The sequence below is a fragment of the Macaca nemestrina genome, chromosome 11 (genome assembly GCF_043159975.1).
Source record: "Macaca nemestrina isolate mMacNem1 chromosome 11, mMacNem.hap1, whole genome shotgun sequence".
NCBI lineage: Eukaryota > Metazoa > Chordata > Mammalia > Primates > Cercopithecidae > Macaca > Macaca nemestrina.
Genome location: NC_092135.1, coordinates 95,267,754 through 95,286,930, shown reverse-complemented (window position 1 = coordinate 95,286,930; position 19,177 = coordinate 95,267,754). Strand labels below are relative to the sequence as shown.

At 44.3% G+C, this 19,177-nt stretch overlaps 1 protein-coding gene across 2 annotated transcripts in view; it reads right to left on the bottom strand.

Moving 5' to 3' along the window:
- Nucleotides 1–19,177, bottom strand: part of LOC105468148 (MOB family member 4, phocein) — a 56,587-nt gene that overhangs the window by 32,318 nt on the left and 5,092 nt on the right. The window contains exon 1 of one of the 2 annotated variants that reach the window (XM_011718193.3): nucleotides 4,665–4,814. The exons of the other annotated variant lie outside the window; for it this stretch is intronic. Coding sequence (XP_011716495.1) covers nucleotides 4,665–4,724 — 60 coding nt within the window. The 5' untranslated portion in view covers nucleotides 4,725–4,814. Of the gene's footprint in view, nucleotides 1–4,664; nucleotides 4,815–19,177 lie in introns of those variants that run through there. 2 annotated transcript variants of the gene reach the window in all.

The window sequence follows — 19,177 nt, the reverse complement described above, 5'->3', positions numbered from 1 at the left end:
TCAGTAGGTAGCACAATGCCTGACACATAGTTGGAGCTCAAATGTCTCTGAGGTAAAACTTGGTGGGGAGGGGGTAAGAGTAAACCAATAATCTATAAACCTGTATATAAACCTGTAAAAGCAATAAACAAAGATTAAGTCTCCAAAACCTTGAGCAAAAAAATCAAATTGGAAGAAAACACAGTGTATATAAAATGAATAAAAGTTTAGGCCAGGTGTGGTGGCTCACGCCTGTAATCTCAGCACTTTGGGAGGCTGAGGTGGGCAGATCATGAGGTCAGCAGATCAAGACCATCCTGGCTAACATGGTGAAACCCCGTCTCTACGAAAAAATACAAAAAATTAGCCAAGCGTGGTGGTGGGCCCGAACCCAGGAAGTGGAGCTTGCAGTGAGCCGAGAGTGCAGCACTGCACTCCAGCCTGGGAGACAGAGCAAGACTCCATCTCAAAGAAAAAGGTTTAAGTGCAAGGCATACTTATTGATATAATGCGTATATAGTAAAAGTATACAGAAAAGGAATGATAGAAGAGAATGTCTTCCATAAGGATTCAACTATAATAGCAACATCCTTGTTCAGACAGTAGATAATGAGGATACCTTTCTAAGTGTCTTAAACATTTCATCTTTTTTTAAATAGCTGGCCTATCTGTATGAAAATGAACTAATTTTATTAAAGGAAGATATCAGGAAATAAAACAATCTTCTGGAAATGGTTCCAGGATTCCTTTACTTAGACATTGTCTAAATACTAAAGAGCAGTTTTAAAATTTTTCCTATATGATCTACACTAAATTTCTTTTTTCTTTTTTTTTTTTTTTGAGATGGAGTCTCGCTCTGTCCCCCTGGCTGGAGTGCAGTGGCGCCATCTCGGCTCACTGCAAGCTCCGCCTCCCGGGATCAAGCCATTCTCCTGCCTCAGCCTCCTGAGTAGCTCGGACTACAGGCGCCCGCCACCACGCCCGGCTAGTTTTTTTTGTATTTTTAGTAGAGACGGGTTTTCACCATGTTAGCCAGGATGGTCTCGATCTCCTGACCTTGTGATCCGCAAGCCTCGGCCTCCCAAAGTGCTGGGATTACAGGCGTGAGCCACCGCACCCGGCCGATCTACACTAAATTTCTACCAATACTCTATTATTTCCTTTTCAAAAAAAACTAAGAAAGTTTACAGAATATTGTTTTTAAAATATTAGAAAACACATGTAGTTATACAGTTGGCCCTCCATATCTGCAGGTTTCATCTGCAGATTCAATCAACCAGGAATTGAAAATGTTTCAGGGGATTAAAAAAATCCACAAAATGTTATATTGTTGCTGACATGTACTATGTACCTAGTTAGGTCTAATATAGTTGCGTATGTACTAAACATGTACCGGCTATTTTTTTTTTTGGTCATTATTCCCTAAATAATACAGTGTTAACAACTATTTACAGAACACTTGCATTGTATTAGGTATTATTAAATAATCTAGAGTTGATTTAAACTATGTAACAGAATGTGCATAGGTTACATGCAAACACTATGCCATTTTACATAGGAAACTTAAGCATCCTCAGATTTTGGTATGGGGTGGGGGTAGAGTTATCTTGGAGCCAATCCCCAGAGGACACCAAGGATGACTATATACAGAAAAGATGTTGCGAATGAAATGTTTTGCCTTATCATAACTGTGACATATTTTAGATGCCTATGAGAGACACCAAAAATTCAGCTTAATAAAGATTCTCATCTAATCCAATCAACAAACATTTTTTGAAAACCAACTATGAAGCCTGGCGTGGTGGCTTGTGCCTCTATCCCAGCACTTTGGGAGGCTGAGGCGGGCAGATCACTTGAGGTCAGGAGTTCGAGACCAACCTGGCTAATACGCTGAAACCCCGTCTCTACTAAAAATACAAAAAAAATTAGCCGGACGTGGTGGAGGGCGCCTGTATTCCCAGCTACTCGGGAGGCTGAGGCAGGAGAATGGCGTGCACCCGGGAGGCGGAGCTTGCAGTGAGCCAGATTGCGCCACTGCACTCCAGCCTGGGGGACAGAGCGAGACTCTTGACTCAACAACAACAACAACAACAACAACAACAACAAAAATTAGCAGGGGGAGGTGGCGGGTGCCTGTAATCTCAGCTACTCGGGAGGCTGAGGCAGGAGAATCACTTGAACCTGGGAGGCGGGGGTTGCAACGAGCTGAGATCGCGCCACTGCACTCCAGCCTGGGCAACAGAACGAGACTCCTCTCAAACAAAGAAACAAACAAACAAAAAAAACCCGCCAGGTGCAATGGCTCACGCCCATAATCCCAACACTTTGGGAGGCCCAAGTGGGTGGATCACCTGAAGTCAGGAGTTCAAGACCAGCCTGGCTAACATAGTGAAACCCCGTTTTTGCAAAAAATTAGCCGGGCGTAGTGGCACGCGCCTGTAATCCCAGCTACTTGGGAGGCTGAGGCAGAAGAATCGCTTGAACTCGGGAGGCGGAGGTTGCAGTGCGCCAAGACTGCACCACTGCACTTCAGCTTGGGGGCAACAAGAGCAAAACTCTGTCTCAAAAAGAAAAGAAAAAAGAAAAAAGAAAACCAACCAACTTTTTTTTTAATGTAGGAAAATACTCCACCTACTCTTCTATAGGGTTTGTTTGTTTCTTTGAGACCGGGTTTTTTGCTCTTGTTACCCAGGCTGGAGTGCAACGGTGCGATTCCGGCTCCCTGCAACCTCTGCCTCCCGGGTTCAAGCGATTCTCCTGCCTCAGCGTACTAAGTGGCTGGGATTACAGGCGCCCACCACCACGCCCAGCTAATTTTTTGTATTTTTAGTAGAGACAGGGTTTCACCATGTTGGCCAGGCTGGTCTTGAACTCCTGACCTCAGGTGATCCGCCTGCCTCGACCTCCCAAAGTGCAGGGATTATAGGCGTGAGCCACCGCACCCAGCCCTCTATTATAGTTTTTAAATTGTTTTTCTTTTGACCCATTAGGGAAGGAGATATGGTTCTAAATATATCATTTTAGAACAGACCCATTTCACTAAAGGAAATTCATGTGATTAACAAGATAGGACAAACTATGGCGTAAGTAGTCTTTTTTATTTTTTATCCTTTTTCTGTTATATTTTATCTAACAACCCTGATCCATGACAAGGTGAAGAAGAAAAAAAAAGCTTTCTTCTGTGACTTACAGCAACATAGCAAGTCTATGTTACGATATTAGTTGAAATATTTTATTTTCTAACCTTTCAAAATTAAGAACTTACGAATAAATAAGATGACTCTCATAATATGAACACAAAAGTCTACTTCTGAACATAAAAATGTAATCAGAAACAGTGTTTCCACAGAATAAGATGTAAAGGTATCTGAGAAAAGCATTTGGAAATAAAGTGTGGAAACGGTAAAAAAAAAAAAAAAAAAAAAAAAAAAAAAAGGCAAACATATGTAACGCATAAATTTCCAGTAGTATGAAAACAAAACTGTAGTAGGAGTAAATTGACAGCTTAATGTGAATCCAAAATAAGACTTTAAAATTTTCTCTAAAATTCAGCACCAGAAGCAGTTTGTTAAAGAGAAAAGGTCACCAGTGAATTAACACTCAGATGATGTATCCTTGGGCAAATCCAGTTAATTCTCTTGGGCTTCAGTGTCCTTATCCGTAACATGAATCTGGGAAGGTAATCAATACCTGTATGCCCCCTTCGAAAGGTGTTCTTCCCATAATTCTGTATAACAAATTAGAATCTATTCTCAGACATACAATCATAGCTCCATGGTTGTTTTGTTTCAATTTTCATTTGCATCACTTTTTAACATTTTATAAACACATCTCTTTCGATTTCAGAGCATCTAGTCTATAGCAAGCCATTTCGGCTAGCAGAGTATTAATCAGCTCAAGTCTGGATGCCAATTTGATTTTTTTTTTTTTAATGTGAGGCATCCCATCTTTTCCAAACCCTAAGAACCAAGGCCTAATCAAACACCAATTTACCACACATAATGCCCTACAAAAATGCTGACAAAATTATAATCAGTTCATTCTCTGACTACGCTTCACGCATATTAGCAAGGAATGACATCTAACAAGTCACAACTTGGTGATGAGAACTTGCTGGACCAGAGAACAGCTCCAGGGAAAGCGGCAGGGAGAGGTGGTTAAAGGGAAACGACGAGAATATTGGCACCCGGATCCGGCTAGACAAGCGGGATGGCAGGAGACAGGCAGGTACGTCCCAGGCCAGGTAGGAACTGGACGCCGGTCGAGATAGGCTGTGTTTACACCCCCTCCAACCTCAGCGGCCCCAACCTTCAGGAAACCCCGGGGGTCTCCACCGGGCTGGTCGCGCCCCTCCAATGCTAGTCAGCTAGGGCTCCGGGGCAAAGCGAAAAGAAGCTGTTGCTGCCCACAGGCTCGCAGCCCAGGGCTTCGGCAGGCAGGTACCACCCGCAGCCCCCACCCGCCCCTCACGCCTACCCCTGGGTCGGAGCTCCGCAGGCCTCACGGCGGCCGCCACCGCCTCAACCAAATTGAGGGGCTGCAGCTCCGGAAGAGCAGGCCGGGCACCAGTGCCCCAGCCCGCCCGCCTGCCGCCTAGGCCCAACCTCCCCGCAGTGGCGGCCAGCTTCCGGGCGCGGCACTGCTCGGCACCTACTTGCCCGACAGGAAAGGTGCGGACGTGGTACCTGCGCCTTGGTGCCTGGCCTGTTCCGCCTCAGCACTGCCGTCCCCTCCGCCATGACCATAGTGCCAGCGTCTAGGCGGCTGGAGTCGGTACCCGGATGTAGGGACCGCAGCCTGCGCGGGAGGCGGGGCAGAGCGGTGCTCTGCGTCTGGGAGGAGGAGCCGCCGCTGACGGAACAGCCGCAGCCTGCGCGGAGCAGGACGGGAGAACTGGGAGCCGGGGGGTAGAAGAAGCAGGGTAGGCGGAGGGAGAGTGCAAATGGAGAACTGCCGGACGGCGTTGGGCGGCGACTGGCAGGTACTGAGGCACCGGAAGGCGGGAGCCACGAGCCTCTTTGCGAGGTCTGCGGAGCGGTTTTGAAAGGTCGTGATCGCGGCAACTGCTGCGGCAGTGTGCACGGCTGCGTTGCAAGTTGGTATGGGCTCTTGTTAGTTACACGGGAAGAACGGACTTCGTACCGTGGCGGCCATTTCAGTAAACCCACGTGCAAGCAAATACGTAGAGAACCCTAATTCTGTCCCAGAAGCCACCTAAGGGATCAGGGTAGAAAACAGGCCAGCAGTCTGGGGAAATTCCAAAGAACCTGCGTGAAATCGACCCAATCTGAAATCAGACTAGGGATTTGAGTGTCAGTGTTATTTTCGCCATCCGGCGACTTAAAAGCCAAGGACTTTTTCAATGACAAGTTTGTTTACGTCGATGAAAGACGCAGATGTCAATTATGTGACCTGAAGAGTGGGCATCTGGTTTTGTGAGTTAGGTAGACAGATTTAGCTCGTGTTTTTAAAGTCAGAAGCAGGAGGAGGGGCCGGGCGCGGTGGCTCAAGCCTGTAATCCCAGCACTTTGGGAGGCCGAGACGGGCGGATCACGAGGTCAGGAGATCGAGACCATCCTGGCGAACACGGTGAAACCCCGTCTCTACTAAAAAAATACAAAAAAAAACTAGCCGGGCGAGGTGGCGGGCGCCTGTAGTCCCAGCTACACAGGAGGCTGAGGCAGGAGAATGGCGTAAACCCGGGAGGCGGAGCTTGCAGTGAGCTGAGATCCGGCCACTGCGCTCCAGCCCCGGCGACAGAGCGAGACTCCGTCTCAAAAAAAAAAAAAAAAAAAAAGAAGCAGGAGGAGGAAATTAGTAGTCCTTGATATACTTTACGTCTTACAGGATTCCACATTTACTTTGTTGCACATTTCAAGTGTTCTCTCTTAAGAAACCACAGCATTTTCGCAAACTTTTTTTCCTGCTTAGAATCCTTGAATCTTTTATCTGGGGTGAGGGAGGCCTTGGGATCTCAGATGGAAAGACAGTTCAAAAAGTAAAAAACGCATACAGTAGCATGATTTCCAAAAGAAGAAAACATCAAATGTCCTTAGATAGAAGGTGTATTGAGAATGCTCAGGGAAGAAACGGAATTTGAGAGTAGAGGAGAGTTTAAGTTGAGTGGGTCTCTAGCTGAGTAATTGTCAGTGACTTAGAACTAGGCTTTGAAGGGTTTAACAACAGGAAGTTGGTTCTCTGGAAGATGTATTGACTGGTAACTTTTCAAGAATAGGGACTTAATTTTGCCCTCCCAGCACCAGCGTCTACATATGAAAAGATTTATTCGTTCAACAGATACTCATTAAGCCCCACTATATGGTAGGCGCTAAGGTGCAACTATGATAAGGCTCCGTCCTTCACTACAAATTGCTTTGACTCCAGCAACAGTCCTTCACTACAAATTGCTTTGACTCCAGCAACAGAGACGTGCAAATCACAAATTCGTATAAGGGTTAAGTACCCCTTATCTTAAATGCTTGGGACCAAAACACTTTCAGATTTCTGATTATTTTGGATTTTAGAATATTTGCATATACATAATGAGATTTCTTGGGGATGGAACTTAAGTTTAAACGTGAAATGCATTTGTTTCCTATACACTTTACACACATAGCCTGAAGTTACTTTTATACAATAAATAGGCCAGGAACGGTGGCTCACACCTGTAATCCCAGCAGTCTGGGAGGCCAAAGAGGGCAGATCACTCGAGGTCAGGAGTTTGAGACCAGCCTGGTCAACATGGTAAAATCCCATCACTACTAAAAATACAAAAATTAGCCAGGCGTGGTGGCGGGCGCCTGTAAAACTTCAAATAATTTTGTGCGTGAAACAAAGTTTTGACTGCGACCTGTTACAGAAGGTCAGGTATGGAATTTTCCACCTGTGGCATCATGTGGATATTCAAAGCTTCAGATCTGAGAACATTTCAGATTCTGGACTTTTCAGATTATGGATGCTCAACTTGTATTAGATACAGTGAGAGCCTAGGACAAGTGACACCTAAATGTTACCTCCCTTAGAGAAATGGGTTGGGTCTGTGAGATAGCAGAGTCTCAGGGAGGCCTCTTGGTCTATGGATGACTCACCTCACTTACTGCAAGGATTAAGTTTACATTTCCCAGATTGTGTGGTATTTCCCTGAGCTGTAAATAGTCACCTATACTTGAATGGGATCATCTTCACCTTCTCTTAATTCCAGATTTATTAAAATGTTTCAACCCATCTGAAACAAACAAAAAAACGTGAATGAGTAGATGTTAAATTCGGGAACAAAATGCACATTCATTGTTTTTGAAAAGTCCAATAAAGTTGCATTCTGATGTCAACCCTGGCCTTGTTCACAGGAAGGACCTTGTTCTTTAGGGATGGAATGTTTCTAGCTGATAACCTTCACATTTTCATTCTTCTTTCAGCCTGTAGATTATGTACCTCCAAACAAGACCAATTTTATAACTAGGGTTAATTTGTCTGGGGTAGGAAGAGAGAGAATAGAAAAACAAAAAGCATGATTAGCAATAACAGTTACATGAAATACTTGAATATTTCAGGTAAAGGAGGAGCCATCTGTTTAAAGCCTATATGCACCAATAGGAATAGCTCTGGACTGAGATTCAGAAAATCTAGATTTGTGGGGAAAAGAAAGAGAGATCAGACTGTTACTGTGTCTATATAGAAAGAAGCAGACATAAGAGACTCCATTTTGTTCTGTATTTGAGATGCTGTTAATCTGTGACCCTACCCCCAACCTTGTCCTTGCAAGAGACATGTGCTATGGTGACTCAAGGTTTAAAGAATTTTTGGGCTGTGCAGGGTGTGCTTTGTTAAACAAGTGCCTGCAGGCAGCTTGCTGGTTAAAAGTCATCACCATTCTCTTAATCTCAAGTACCCAGGAATACGCATACTGCCAAAGGTCGCAGGGACCTCTGCCTAGGAAAGCTAGGTATTGTCCAAGGTTTCTCCCCATGTGATAGTCTGAAATATGGCCTCGTGGGAAGAGAAAGACCTAATCGTCCACCAGCCTGACACCCTTGAAGGGTCTGTGCTGAGGAGGACTAGTGCAAGAGGAAAGAAGGCCTCTTGGCGGTTGTTGGCAGTTGAGATAGAGAAAACATCTGTCTCCTGCCCGTCCCTGGGCAATGGAACATCTCAGTGTAAAACCTGATTGTATGTTCTGTTTACTGAGAAAGGAGAAAACTGCCTTAGGGTGAAGGGTGGGCCTTGCTAGGGCAATGCTGCTCTTTATGTACTAAAAAGGTTTATGGAGATGTTTGCATATGCATGTCAAGGCACAGCATTTTTCCTTAAACTTATTCATGTTACAGAGATCTATATTCATATGTCTTACTGCTGACTTTCTCCCTGCAATGACCCTATTGTCTTGCCACTTCCTTTTCTTTAAGATGGTAAAGATGTTTATCAATAAATACTAAGGGAACTCAGAGACCGGTGCCGGCGTGGGTCCTCTGTATGCTGAGCGCCGGTCCCCTGGGCCCACCTTTTCTTTCTCTATACTTTGTGTCTCATTTCTTTTCTCAAGTGTCTCGTTCCACCTAACGAGAAACGCCCTCCACAGGTGTGGAGGGGCAGGCCACCCCTTCATAGATTCTCTTGCCTGTTAACTGTAAGACATTGAACAAGCTATCAAATAAATGTTTATTCATGCGTAATGAAGATTGTGCATAGCAGTTCTTTCCCTCTGCCCCATAAAGTATGAAAGCAAGCATAAAATTAGATATGGAACTCTTGAAGTTTTAGAAGAAAATATTTTATAAAGCGAAAGTATCATAAGCAATTTCTTTTTTTTTATTTATTTTTTTTATTTTTTGAGATGGAGTCTCGCTCTGTCGCCCAGGCTGGAGTGCAGTGGCCAGATCTCAGCTCACTGCAAGCTCCGCCTCCCGGGTTTAGGCCATTCTCCTGCCTCAGCCTCCCAGTAGCTGGGATTACAGGCGCCCGCCACCTCGCCCGGCTAGTTTTTTGTATTTTTTAGTAGAGACGGGGTTTCACCGTGTTAGCCAGGATGGTCTCGATCTCCTGACCTTGTGATCCACCCGTCTCGGCCTCCCAAAGTGCTGGGATTACAGGCTTGAGCCACTGCGCCCGGCCAGCAATTTCAAATTATCCATGAGCTTCAAATCATTGACACATTAAAAAAAATTATCCAATATGAAATTCACTTTGGGGAATTTTTAAATCCAAGTAAAAGAGTTAATGCAGGCCACGTGCAGTGGCTCAAGCCTGTAATCCCAGCACTTTGGGAGGCCGAGGTGGGCAGATCACATGGTCAGGGGTTCAAGTTCAGCCTGGCCAACATAGTGAAATCCCCGTCTCTACTAAAAAAAATACAAAAATTAGCTGGGCACAGTGGTGCGCACCTGTAGTCCCAGCTACTGGGGAGGCTGAGGCAGGAGAATCGCTTGAACCTGGGAAGCAGAGATTGCAGTGAGCTGAGATTGAGCCACTGCACTCCAGTCTAGGTAACAGAGTGAGACTCCATCTCAAAAAAAAAAAAAAAGAGTTGATGCATATTATATGCAAGGCACTGGGCTAAGTGCTGAAAAACACAAAGAGATATAAGACAAGCTTTCCTCAAAGAGCCTTGAAATTAATGGGAAAGCATCTTATGTAGATTACTACAGTATAAGGCTGAACGCCTTAAGTATTGAAGCAGCCCCTTTCACATGCCCTTTGCAAACAGACTCTGATCTTGCTCAGTGTTCATCTCTCACCCTATGACCAGGGAAAGGTAAACTCATGTCTAGCTGAGGGATAAATTCCTGTTGGTCTAAGTGTGAAAGGGCCAGACTCTGGTTCACACCTATAATTCCAGCACTTTGGGAGGCTGAGATGAGAAGATTGCTTGAGCCCAGGAGTTCAAGACCGGCCTGGGCAACATAGTATGACCCCCCCCACACACACACACACCCATCTCTACCAAAAAATACAAAAATTAGCTGGGCATGGTGGCACACACCTGTAGTCCCAGCTACTCAGGAGGCTGAGATGGGAGGATTGCTTCACCCTGGGAGTTCAAGGCTGCAGTGAGCTATGATTGCACCACTGCACTCCAGCCTGTGTGGCAGAGTGAGATCCTGTCTCAAAAAAATTATAAAGTAAAATAAAGCAAAGCAAAGAAATGTGAAACGTTGTGATGAAGCACTTTGGAGAAAGATTTACTTGCTCTTCAGAAGATACCAAAAGAGATGCTCTCTTTTTTCTGCCAATGGATATTGCCCAATATGGGCCTGCAGCAGCCATTTTGGCTTAAAGGAAGCCAGTCTAAAAGCAAAATTGGCACACTGTGAATGATGTATGTAGTTGGAATGTGTCTTAAAGTATGGATAGCATTTATGTGCAGAGCTACAGGAGATTTCATTACAAGCCAAGCAAAGTTGAAGCAGCAGGGAAGCATGGGAACGTATATTCACAGTTGAACAAGTCAGTGCCTATGTTTCATACATCTTCAACATATTATTTGAACATTATTCTCTCTCTGTTTTTGTTTTGTTTTGTTTTCTTGAGACGGAGTCTCACTCTATCACCAGGCTGAAGTGCAGTGGCATGATCTCGGCTCACTGCAACCTCAGCCTCCCGGGTTCAAGCGATTCCCCTGCCTCAGCCTCCCGAGTAGCTGGGAATACAGGCGTGCACCACTATGCCAGACTAATTTTTTGTATTTTAGTAGAGACGGGGTTTCACCACGTTGGCCAGGATGGTTTCGATTTCCTGACCTCGTGATCCGTCTGCCTTAGCCTCCCAAGTGTTGGGATTACAGGCATGAGCCACCACACCTGGCCTTTTTTTTTTTTTTAAGAGACTGTCTCACTTTGTTGCCCAGGCTGGTCTCAAACGCCTGGCCTCAAAGGATCCTCCTGCCTTGGCCTCTCAAAATGCTGGTATTACAGGTGTGAGACACTGGGCTTTATCCTTTTTCTTCCCCCTTGAGACAGTGTCTTGTGCTCTTGCCCAGGCTGGAGTGTAGTGGCATGATCACCACTCACTACAGCCTCGACCTCCTAGGCTCAAGTGATCCTCACTTCAGCCTCCCAAAGTGCTGGGATTACAGGTGTGAGCCACTGTGCCTAGCCTGTCTTTATTTTCTTGATAACACTAATGTGTATCTAAAATCATGCTATTTATTTAGTTGTTACTGTGTGCTTCCCCCATCTTATTCATCCCTGTATATCCAGTGCTTAGAACAGTGCCTAGCACATATTCAGAAAATGAGTGACTTAAAAATACTATAATACCCTAAAACTTAAAGTATAATTAAAAAAAAATAAATAAATAAAAATAAAAATACTATAATAAACTAGCCTTTTGAACTGACATTCAAGCCAGGTAAGTAAATAACCATTGATGTTTTTCCAAGTCATGTCTTCAGGCTAAATGAGACTGAAAGGGCATTCTTTTGTTTTTTGTTTTTTTGTTTTTTTGGGTTTTTTTTGATACGGAGTCTCACTCTGTTGCCCAGGCTGGAGTGCAGTGGCTCAATCTTGGCTCACTGTAAGCTGCGCCTTCCAGATTCACGCCATTCTCCTGCCTCAGCCTCCCAAGTAGCTGGGACTACAGGCACCTGCCACCACACCCAGCTAACTTTTTGTATTTTTAGTAGAGACGGTGTTTCACCATGTTAGCCAGGATGGTCTCGATCTCCTGACGTCGTGATCCACCCACCTCGGCCTCCCAAAGTGCTGGGATTACAGGCGCGAGCCACTGCACCCGGTCTCTGAAAGGGCATTTTGCAAGCGAAATTTTAAGTGTCTTAAAGAATTAGGCTTAATCTATAAGAGGATAGGGGAATTTTAACCATTTCTTACATCTTTTAACAGGAAAATCTACAGATGGAGCCAAAATCAAAATCTTTTTTTTTTTTTTTAAGAAAAACCCAAACTATAAAAATACCTAAAGAAACTGGAAGAAACTTCCAAGTTTTGGAGAAGACTTTTCAGAGTTTAATATCATACCCAGAAGCCATAAAGAAAAACATTTAATAATTCAAATACACCAAACTGACTTTCTACAAGCACAAGGCATAAACAAAATCAAAACCCAAATGACAAACTAGAAGGAAGAAAAACCACAAAGAACTAATTTCTTTAATAAAAGTCATAAAAGATCAAGCACTCAGTCAAAAAATAGGCAGAAGATATTAAGTGAATAGGAATAACCAGTTAACAAGGGTAAGCAAGGTGGCTCGTGCCTGTAATCTCAGCACTTTGAGAGGCTGAGGTGGGCAGATCGCTTGAGTCCAGAAGTTCAAGACCAGCCTGAGCAACATGGCAAAACCCTCTCTCTACAAAAATTAGATGGGCGTGGTAGCATGCATCTGTAGTCCTGGCTGCTTGGTAGGCTGAGGTGAGAGGATCACCTGAGCCCAGGACGTCAAGGCTGTAGTGAGCCGTAATGGTGCCACTGCACTCTAGCCTGGGCGACAGACAAGACCGTGTCTCAAAAAAAAAAAAGTCTTAAACACATACAATGCTCATCCTCATTCATCATGATAAAGAGTAAAATTATCAGATTGGCGAAATAAGAACTTTATAACATCCTGCATTATAGAAAGAAAAAAAAATACATTGTTAGTAGGACTATTTTTTTGAGACGGAGTCCCACTGTATTGCCCAGGCTGGAGTGCAGTGGCGCAATCTCTGGTCACTGCAAGCTCCACCTCCTGGGTTCACGCCATTCTCCTGCCTCAGCCTCCAAAGTAGCTGGGACTACAGGCACCTACCACCACACCTGGTTTATTTTTTGTATTTTTTTTTTTTTTTTTTTTTTTAGTAGAGACGGGGTTTCACTGTGTTAGCCAGGTTGGTCTCGATTTCCTGACCTCGTGATCCGCCCACCTCGGCCTCCCAAAGTGCTGGGATTACAGGCATGAGCCACCACGCCTGGCTCATGCCTGTAATCAGTTAGTAGGACTGTAAACAGTTAGTAGGACTGTTAATTGATGGACCTTTTGGCTGGGCGCGATGGCTCACGCCTGTAATCCCAGCACTCTCAAGGTGGGTGGATCACCTGAGATCAGGAGTTTGAGACCAGCCTGGTCAACATGGTGAAATCTCATCTCTACTAAAAATACAAAATTAGCCAGGTGTGGTGGCGGGCACCTGTAATCCCAGCTACTCTGGAGGCCGAGATAAGAGAATCGCTTGAACCCAGGAGGTGGAGGTTGCAGTGAGCCAAGATTGTGCCACTGCACTCCAGCCTGGGCAATAAGAGTGAAACTCTGACAAAAATAAATAAATAAAACTGATGGGACTTCAGTGAAGGACTGTATATGTCTGTACATGTCTGTATATGTGCACATGTATGATTTAAAATTCACAGACCCTTTGACATAGCAGTTCTGTACCTAGGAATTTGTCTTACAGATATGCTTGTTCAAATGTACAAATGTATTTAGTACAAATTCAAATGTATTTAGTTACGCATACATTTATTCATTGCAGAAGTGTTTCTAATAGAAAAAGACTAGAATAACTTAAATATCTATCATGGCTGGGGGGCATCCTGAAATAAATTATGGCTTATCCATATAATTGAACATTATACAGTTTTGTTTTTTTTTTTTTTAGACGGAGTCTCGCTCTGTCACCCAGGCTGGAGTGCAGTGGCCGGATCTCAGCTCACTGCAAGCTCCGCCTCCCGGGTTTACGCCATTCTCCTGCCTCAGCCTCCCGAGTAGCTGGGACTACAGGCGCCTGCCACCTCGCCCGGCTAAGTTTTTGTATTTTTAGTAGAGACGGGGTTTCACTGTGTTAGCCAGGGTGGTCTCGATCTCCTGACCTCATGATCCGCCCGTCTCCGCCTCCCAAAGTGCTGGGATTACAGGCTTGAGCCACCGCGCCCGGCCATTATACAGTTTTAAAATATCTTTATATATAGATTAATCCCAGAGACCAATTGTTAATGTAAAAAAGCAAGGTGTCAAATGGTATGTATGGAATGTTATTTTTTAAAAAAGAAAAAATGAATATATATTTCATATACATAAGACATGTACATCTATACATACACATTTACATATATGTATATATACATAAAACACCTGAAAGGAAGAATATAAAAAGTTATACTAGTTACTTCCAAGGATGGAACTGGGTGGCTGGGGGACAAGGATAGAGAGCATTCTTTTCAGGATACATAATTTTAAATTTTTACGTGAACATATTATTTATTTATTTATTTATTTATTTATTTTTTTTTTGGAGACGGAGTCTCTCTCTGTCGCCCAGGCTGGAGTGCAGTGGCGCGATCTTGGCTCACTGCAAGCTCTGCCTCCCGGGCCCACGCCATTCTCCTGCCTCAGCCTCCCGAGTAGCTGGGACTACAGGTGCCCGCCACCACACCCGGCTAATTTTTTGTATTTTTAGTAGAGACGAGGTTTCACCGTGTTAGCCAGGAAGGTCTCGATCTCCTGACCTTGTGATCCGCCCGCCTCAGCCTCCCAAAGTGCTGGGATTACAGGCGTGAGCCACCACGCCCGGCTCATATTATTTATTTTTAAATAAATAAAAATTTAACCAAAACAAATAGGCTTGACTCAAAACGTTAAGAGGCAAATCTAATGCCCTTGTTTTGCAGTTCATTCATAAGCTAAGAGAGGTTAGGTAATTTGTCAAATGTAACAGAACTAGTATGTAAGCAACCAGGACAAGAGCTAGGTTTGATTGGGCTCTCTGATAGAGGTTGCTTGAGAGTAAAGGAAAATAAGCTGGGTGCGGTGGCTCATGCCTATAATCCCAGCACTTTGGGAGGCCGAGGGAGGTGGATCACTTGAGGTCAGGGTTCAAGACCAGCCTGACCAACATGGTGACACCCCCATCTCTACTAAAAATACAAAAAAATTAGCCGAGTGTGGTGGCACATGCCTGTAATCCCAGCTACTCAGGAGGCTGAAGCAGGAGAATCGCTTGAACCTGGGAGGCGGAGGTTGCAGTGAGTCGAGATTGTGCCATTGCACTCCAGCCTGGGCAACAAGAGCGAAACTCCTTCTAGAAAAGAAAAAAAAAAGAAAAGAAAAAATATATTTAAATACTCTTCACACAAATCAGTCAGAAGTTCAAAACTCCATTTTTGTGTGGGTGCAGTGAAAACAGTAATTAACTTGCTGGAGGAAGCATGACTTGGTATCACACTGAAGAACAAGCTGGCAGCTCATACAGGAACAAAGAACATACTTTCAGCCAGGTGAGTAGGTACAGGGAGGACTTGCCTTATCAGATGCCAACTTAAATATAAAACTGTTACATTGAAAGCAATGTGATGGAATAGGGAGGTCAGTGGAACAAATTATTAAACCCAGGAGTAGGCATATATAGAAATTTTGTGTGTGATAAAGGCAACATCTCTGATTTCTGGGCATAGAGAGAAGGGAGGTGGGGGGTGGTGTGCAGGGAGAATGGATAATCCAGTAAGTAAACTTGTGACAACAAGCTACTCATTGATTAAAAAAATAAAGTAGTCTCTGGAGGCTGAGGCAGGAAGATTGCTTGAGCTCAGGAGAGCAAGACCAGCCTGGAGAGCACAGTGAGACCCCATCTCTAAAAAAATAAAGTCAGATACATACACCATTCACTAAAAAATAAATTATGCACCTGTGATTCCAGCACTTTGGAAGGCCAAGGTGGGAGGATCACTTGACCCCAGGAGTTTGAGACCAGTCTGGGCAATATAGTGAAACCTGGTCTCTACAAAAAATACAAAAATTGGCCGGGTGCAGTTGCTCACACCAGTAATCCCAGCACTTTGGGAGGCCAAGGAAGGTAGATCACCTGAGGTCAGGAGTTCAAGACCAGTCTGGCCAACATGGTGAAAACCCATCTCTACTAAAAATACAAAAATCAGCTGGGCGCAGTGGCAGGTGTCTATAATCCCAGCTACTCAGGAGGCTGAGGCAGTAGAATCACTTGAACCTGGGAGGCAGATGTTGCAGTGAGCCGAGATCACACCACTGCACTCCAGCCCAGGTGACAGAGTGAGACTCTGTCTCAAAAAAAAAAAAAAAAAAAAAAAATTAGCCGGGCATGGTGACATGCATGTGTAGTCCCAGTTACTCGGGAGGCTGAGGTGGGAGGATCAATTGAACCTGGGAGGTCAAGGCTGCAGTGATAGCACCACTGTGCTCCAGCTTGAGCACTAGAGGAAGACCTTGTCAAAAAAAAAAAAAAAAAAAAAATTACCCACCATTGACACAGGCCTGTACTTCCAGCTACTCTGGAGGCTGAAGTGGGAGGATTGCTTGAGCCCAGGAGTTGGAGGCTGCAGTGAGCTATAATCACACAACTGCACTTCAGCCGGATAGACAGACTAAGGCTCTGTCTCAAAAAAAAAAAAAAAAAAAATTATTTCTTTAGCAATTCTGCTAGGCAGGCATCACAGTAGGACTGCTTCTGTGGTTCAAAAATTATCTTATCCTTCTGATTTAGTAGGTTTGGATAAGGCCCTGAAATTTTAAGTTTACATGGCAATTGCAAGGATGAACCAAGCTTTGTGAACTATTACCTCATATATCAAAACTAATTTGTTTGGGTCTTAGGAAAATAGCATTGGAGAATAATGGGAAAGTCATAGCCTTTGAACAGATTCCTTACTCTACAATATATTAGCCCCATGGCCTTGGAACGATTTCTTCATCTCTTGAATCAAGGTTTCTCATTGGTAATACAGAAAAATCTGTGCTCCCAAGGTTATGATGTGCAAAGCATATTATCTAGCTGTGCGTGAGCAGAGTATGAAATTGATAATCCACTTAGACAATATAAGAAATAACTTTTAGGCATAATTGCAGTATCTAAGTTTGACAAAAAGTAAGCTTTAGTATACCAAAGGCAGTAACAGGTGCATAAACGTAAATATACATATAGTGGAAGTACCTACTACTTTACAGATGGGAAGATGATCAAAAGTTGAGATCATTATTCCATGCCATTTAAAACTTTAAATTTTAATTCCTCTCAAAATCAATACGGGACACAACTTTTAAAAGACATTATCAGACTAATTTATGGATAATTAAACCTTGAAAATAAGTTTGATTACTAAGACAGCTGGTAGCTGTTAAGCTTAAGGGTTGGTAATCAATTCTAGTGTATGAATCTTTTTTTTTTTAAAGACAGGGTCTCATTCTGTCACCCAGATTGCAGTGTGGTGGCACAATCTCGGCTCACCACAGCCTTAACCTCCCCACCTCAGCCCCTCGAGTAGCTTTTTGTATTTTTTGTACAGACGGGGTTTTGCCATATTGCCCAGGCTGTCTCGATCTCCTCAAGAGATCTGCCCACCTCGGCCTCCCAAAGTGCTGGAATTACGAGCACAAGCCACCGCACCCAACCATTCTAGTGTAGCATTATTGGGTTTGAATCTGAAGTCTTCTCCCTAGCCGCTACAGCTACATGAAGCTATTTATCCTCTGCTGTGACTCAGTTTTGTTAAATTCAACACATAGCATACTAGGCACTTAAGTGCCATACATCATTTGGTACTACCCATTCCCCATACCACAGTGGGTATCACCAGAATTAATTGGAATAATGTGTATTAAATGCTTAGAATTAACAAAGTAGCAAAGGCTATAAAGGATCAAGTTTTAAAGAGTCTGGAGGTGGACTGTGTCTGAATCCTGGCTTTTGCCACTTACCACTGAGCAACCTTGGTTATTAACCCCTTCTATGCCTTAGCTTTCTCATCTGCAAGATGAGAACAGTACCTATCTCATAAGGTTGTTGAAAGATTAAACCAATTAATACATGAAAAGCACCTTCAACAGTAGCCAGCACCTAGAAAATGCTCCTGTTAGCTATTCAATCACACAGTGCTCACCCTGGAGAGAAGGCACTCAGCCAATGTTAGCTATCGTATATATATACACACACATATATGTATAAATACCACATATATATGTGTGTGTGTGTGTATATATATATACTCTTTTTTCAAAACAGAGTCTCACTATGTCACCCAGGTTGGAGTGCAGTGGTACAATCTTTGCTCACCACAACCTCTGCCTCCCAGGTTCAAGCCATTCTCCCGCCTCAGCTGTTCAAGTAGCTGCAATTACTTGTCTTAGGTTTTTTTTTTTTTTTTTTTTTTTTTACCAAATTATGTAGTAGTGCTAAGTTTTTAAAAATGAAATGAGCCAGGCGCGGTGGCTTATGCCTGTAATCCCAGCACTTTGGAAGGCCGAGGCGGGTGGATCATGAGTCAAGAGATGGAGACCATCCTAACACGGTGAAACCTGTCTCTACTAAAAATACAAAAAATTAGCAGGGCGTGGTGGCAGGCGCCTGTAGCCCGGCGACTTGGGAAGCTGACGCACAAGAATTGCTTGAACCTGGGAGGCGGAAATTGCAGTGAGATGATGCCACTGCACTCCAGCCTGGGCAACAGAGACTCCGTCTCCTAAAATAAGACATAAAGGCCGGGCGCCGTGGCTCACACTTGTAATCCCAGCACTTTGGGAGGCGGGCGGATCACGAGGTCAGGAGATCGAGACCATCCTGGCTAACACGGTGAAACCCCGTATCTATGGCCGGGCGCGGTGGCTCAAGCCTGTAATCCCAGCACTTTGGGAGGCCGAGATGGGCGGATCACGAGGTCAGGAAATCGAGACCACCCTGGCTAACACGGTGAAACCCCGTCTCTACTAAAAAAAAAAAATACAAAAAAACTAGCCAGGCGAGGTGGCGGGCGCCTGTAGTCCCAGCTACTCGGGAGGCTGAGGCAGGAGAATGGCGTAAACCCGGGAGGTGGAGCTTGCAGTGAGCTGAGATCGGGCCACTGCACTCCAACCTGGGCGACAGAGCGAGACTCCGTCTCAAAAAAAAAAAAAGAAAAAAGAAACCCTGTCTCTACTAAAAATACATTTAAAAAAAATGAGCCGGGTGTGGTGGCGGGCGCCTGTAGTCCCAGCTACACGGGAGGCTGAGGCAGAATGGTGTGAACCCAGGAAGCGGAGCTTGCAGTGAGTGGAGATCGCGCCACTGCACTCCAGCCTGGGTGACAAAGCAAGACTCCATCTCAAAAAAATATAAGACGACCACATAAAAAAACACTAGGAGGATGCCAGAGCACCTCCACTATTGCTAAGTGGCCTTAAGATACTTGGTCACTGGATGCTGAGCAGCTTTAGGTGAAGATGGTGGTCACTGAGGCTCAGGTAATCATGGAGAGCTTCTCAGCACCCTTCTTT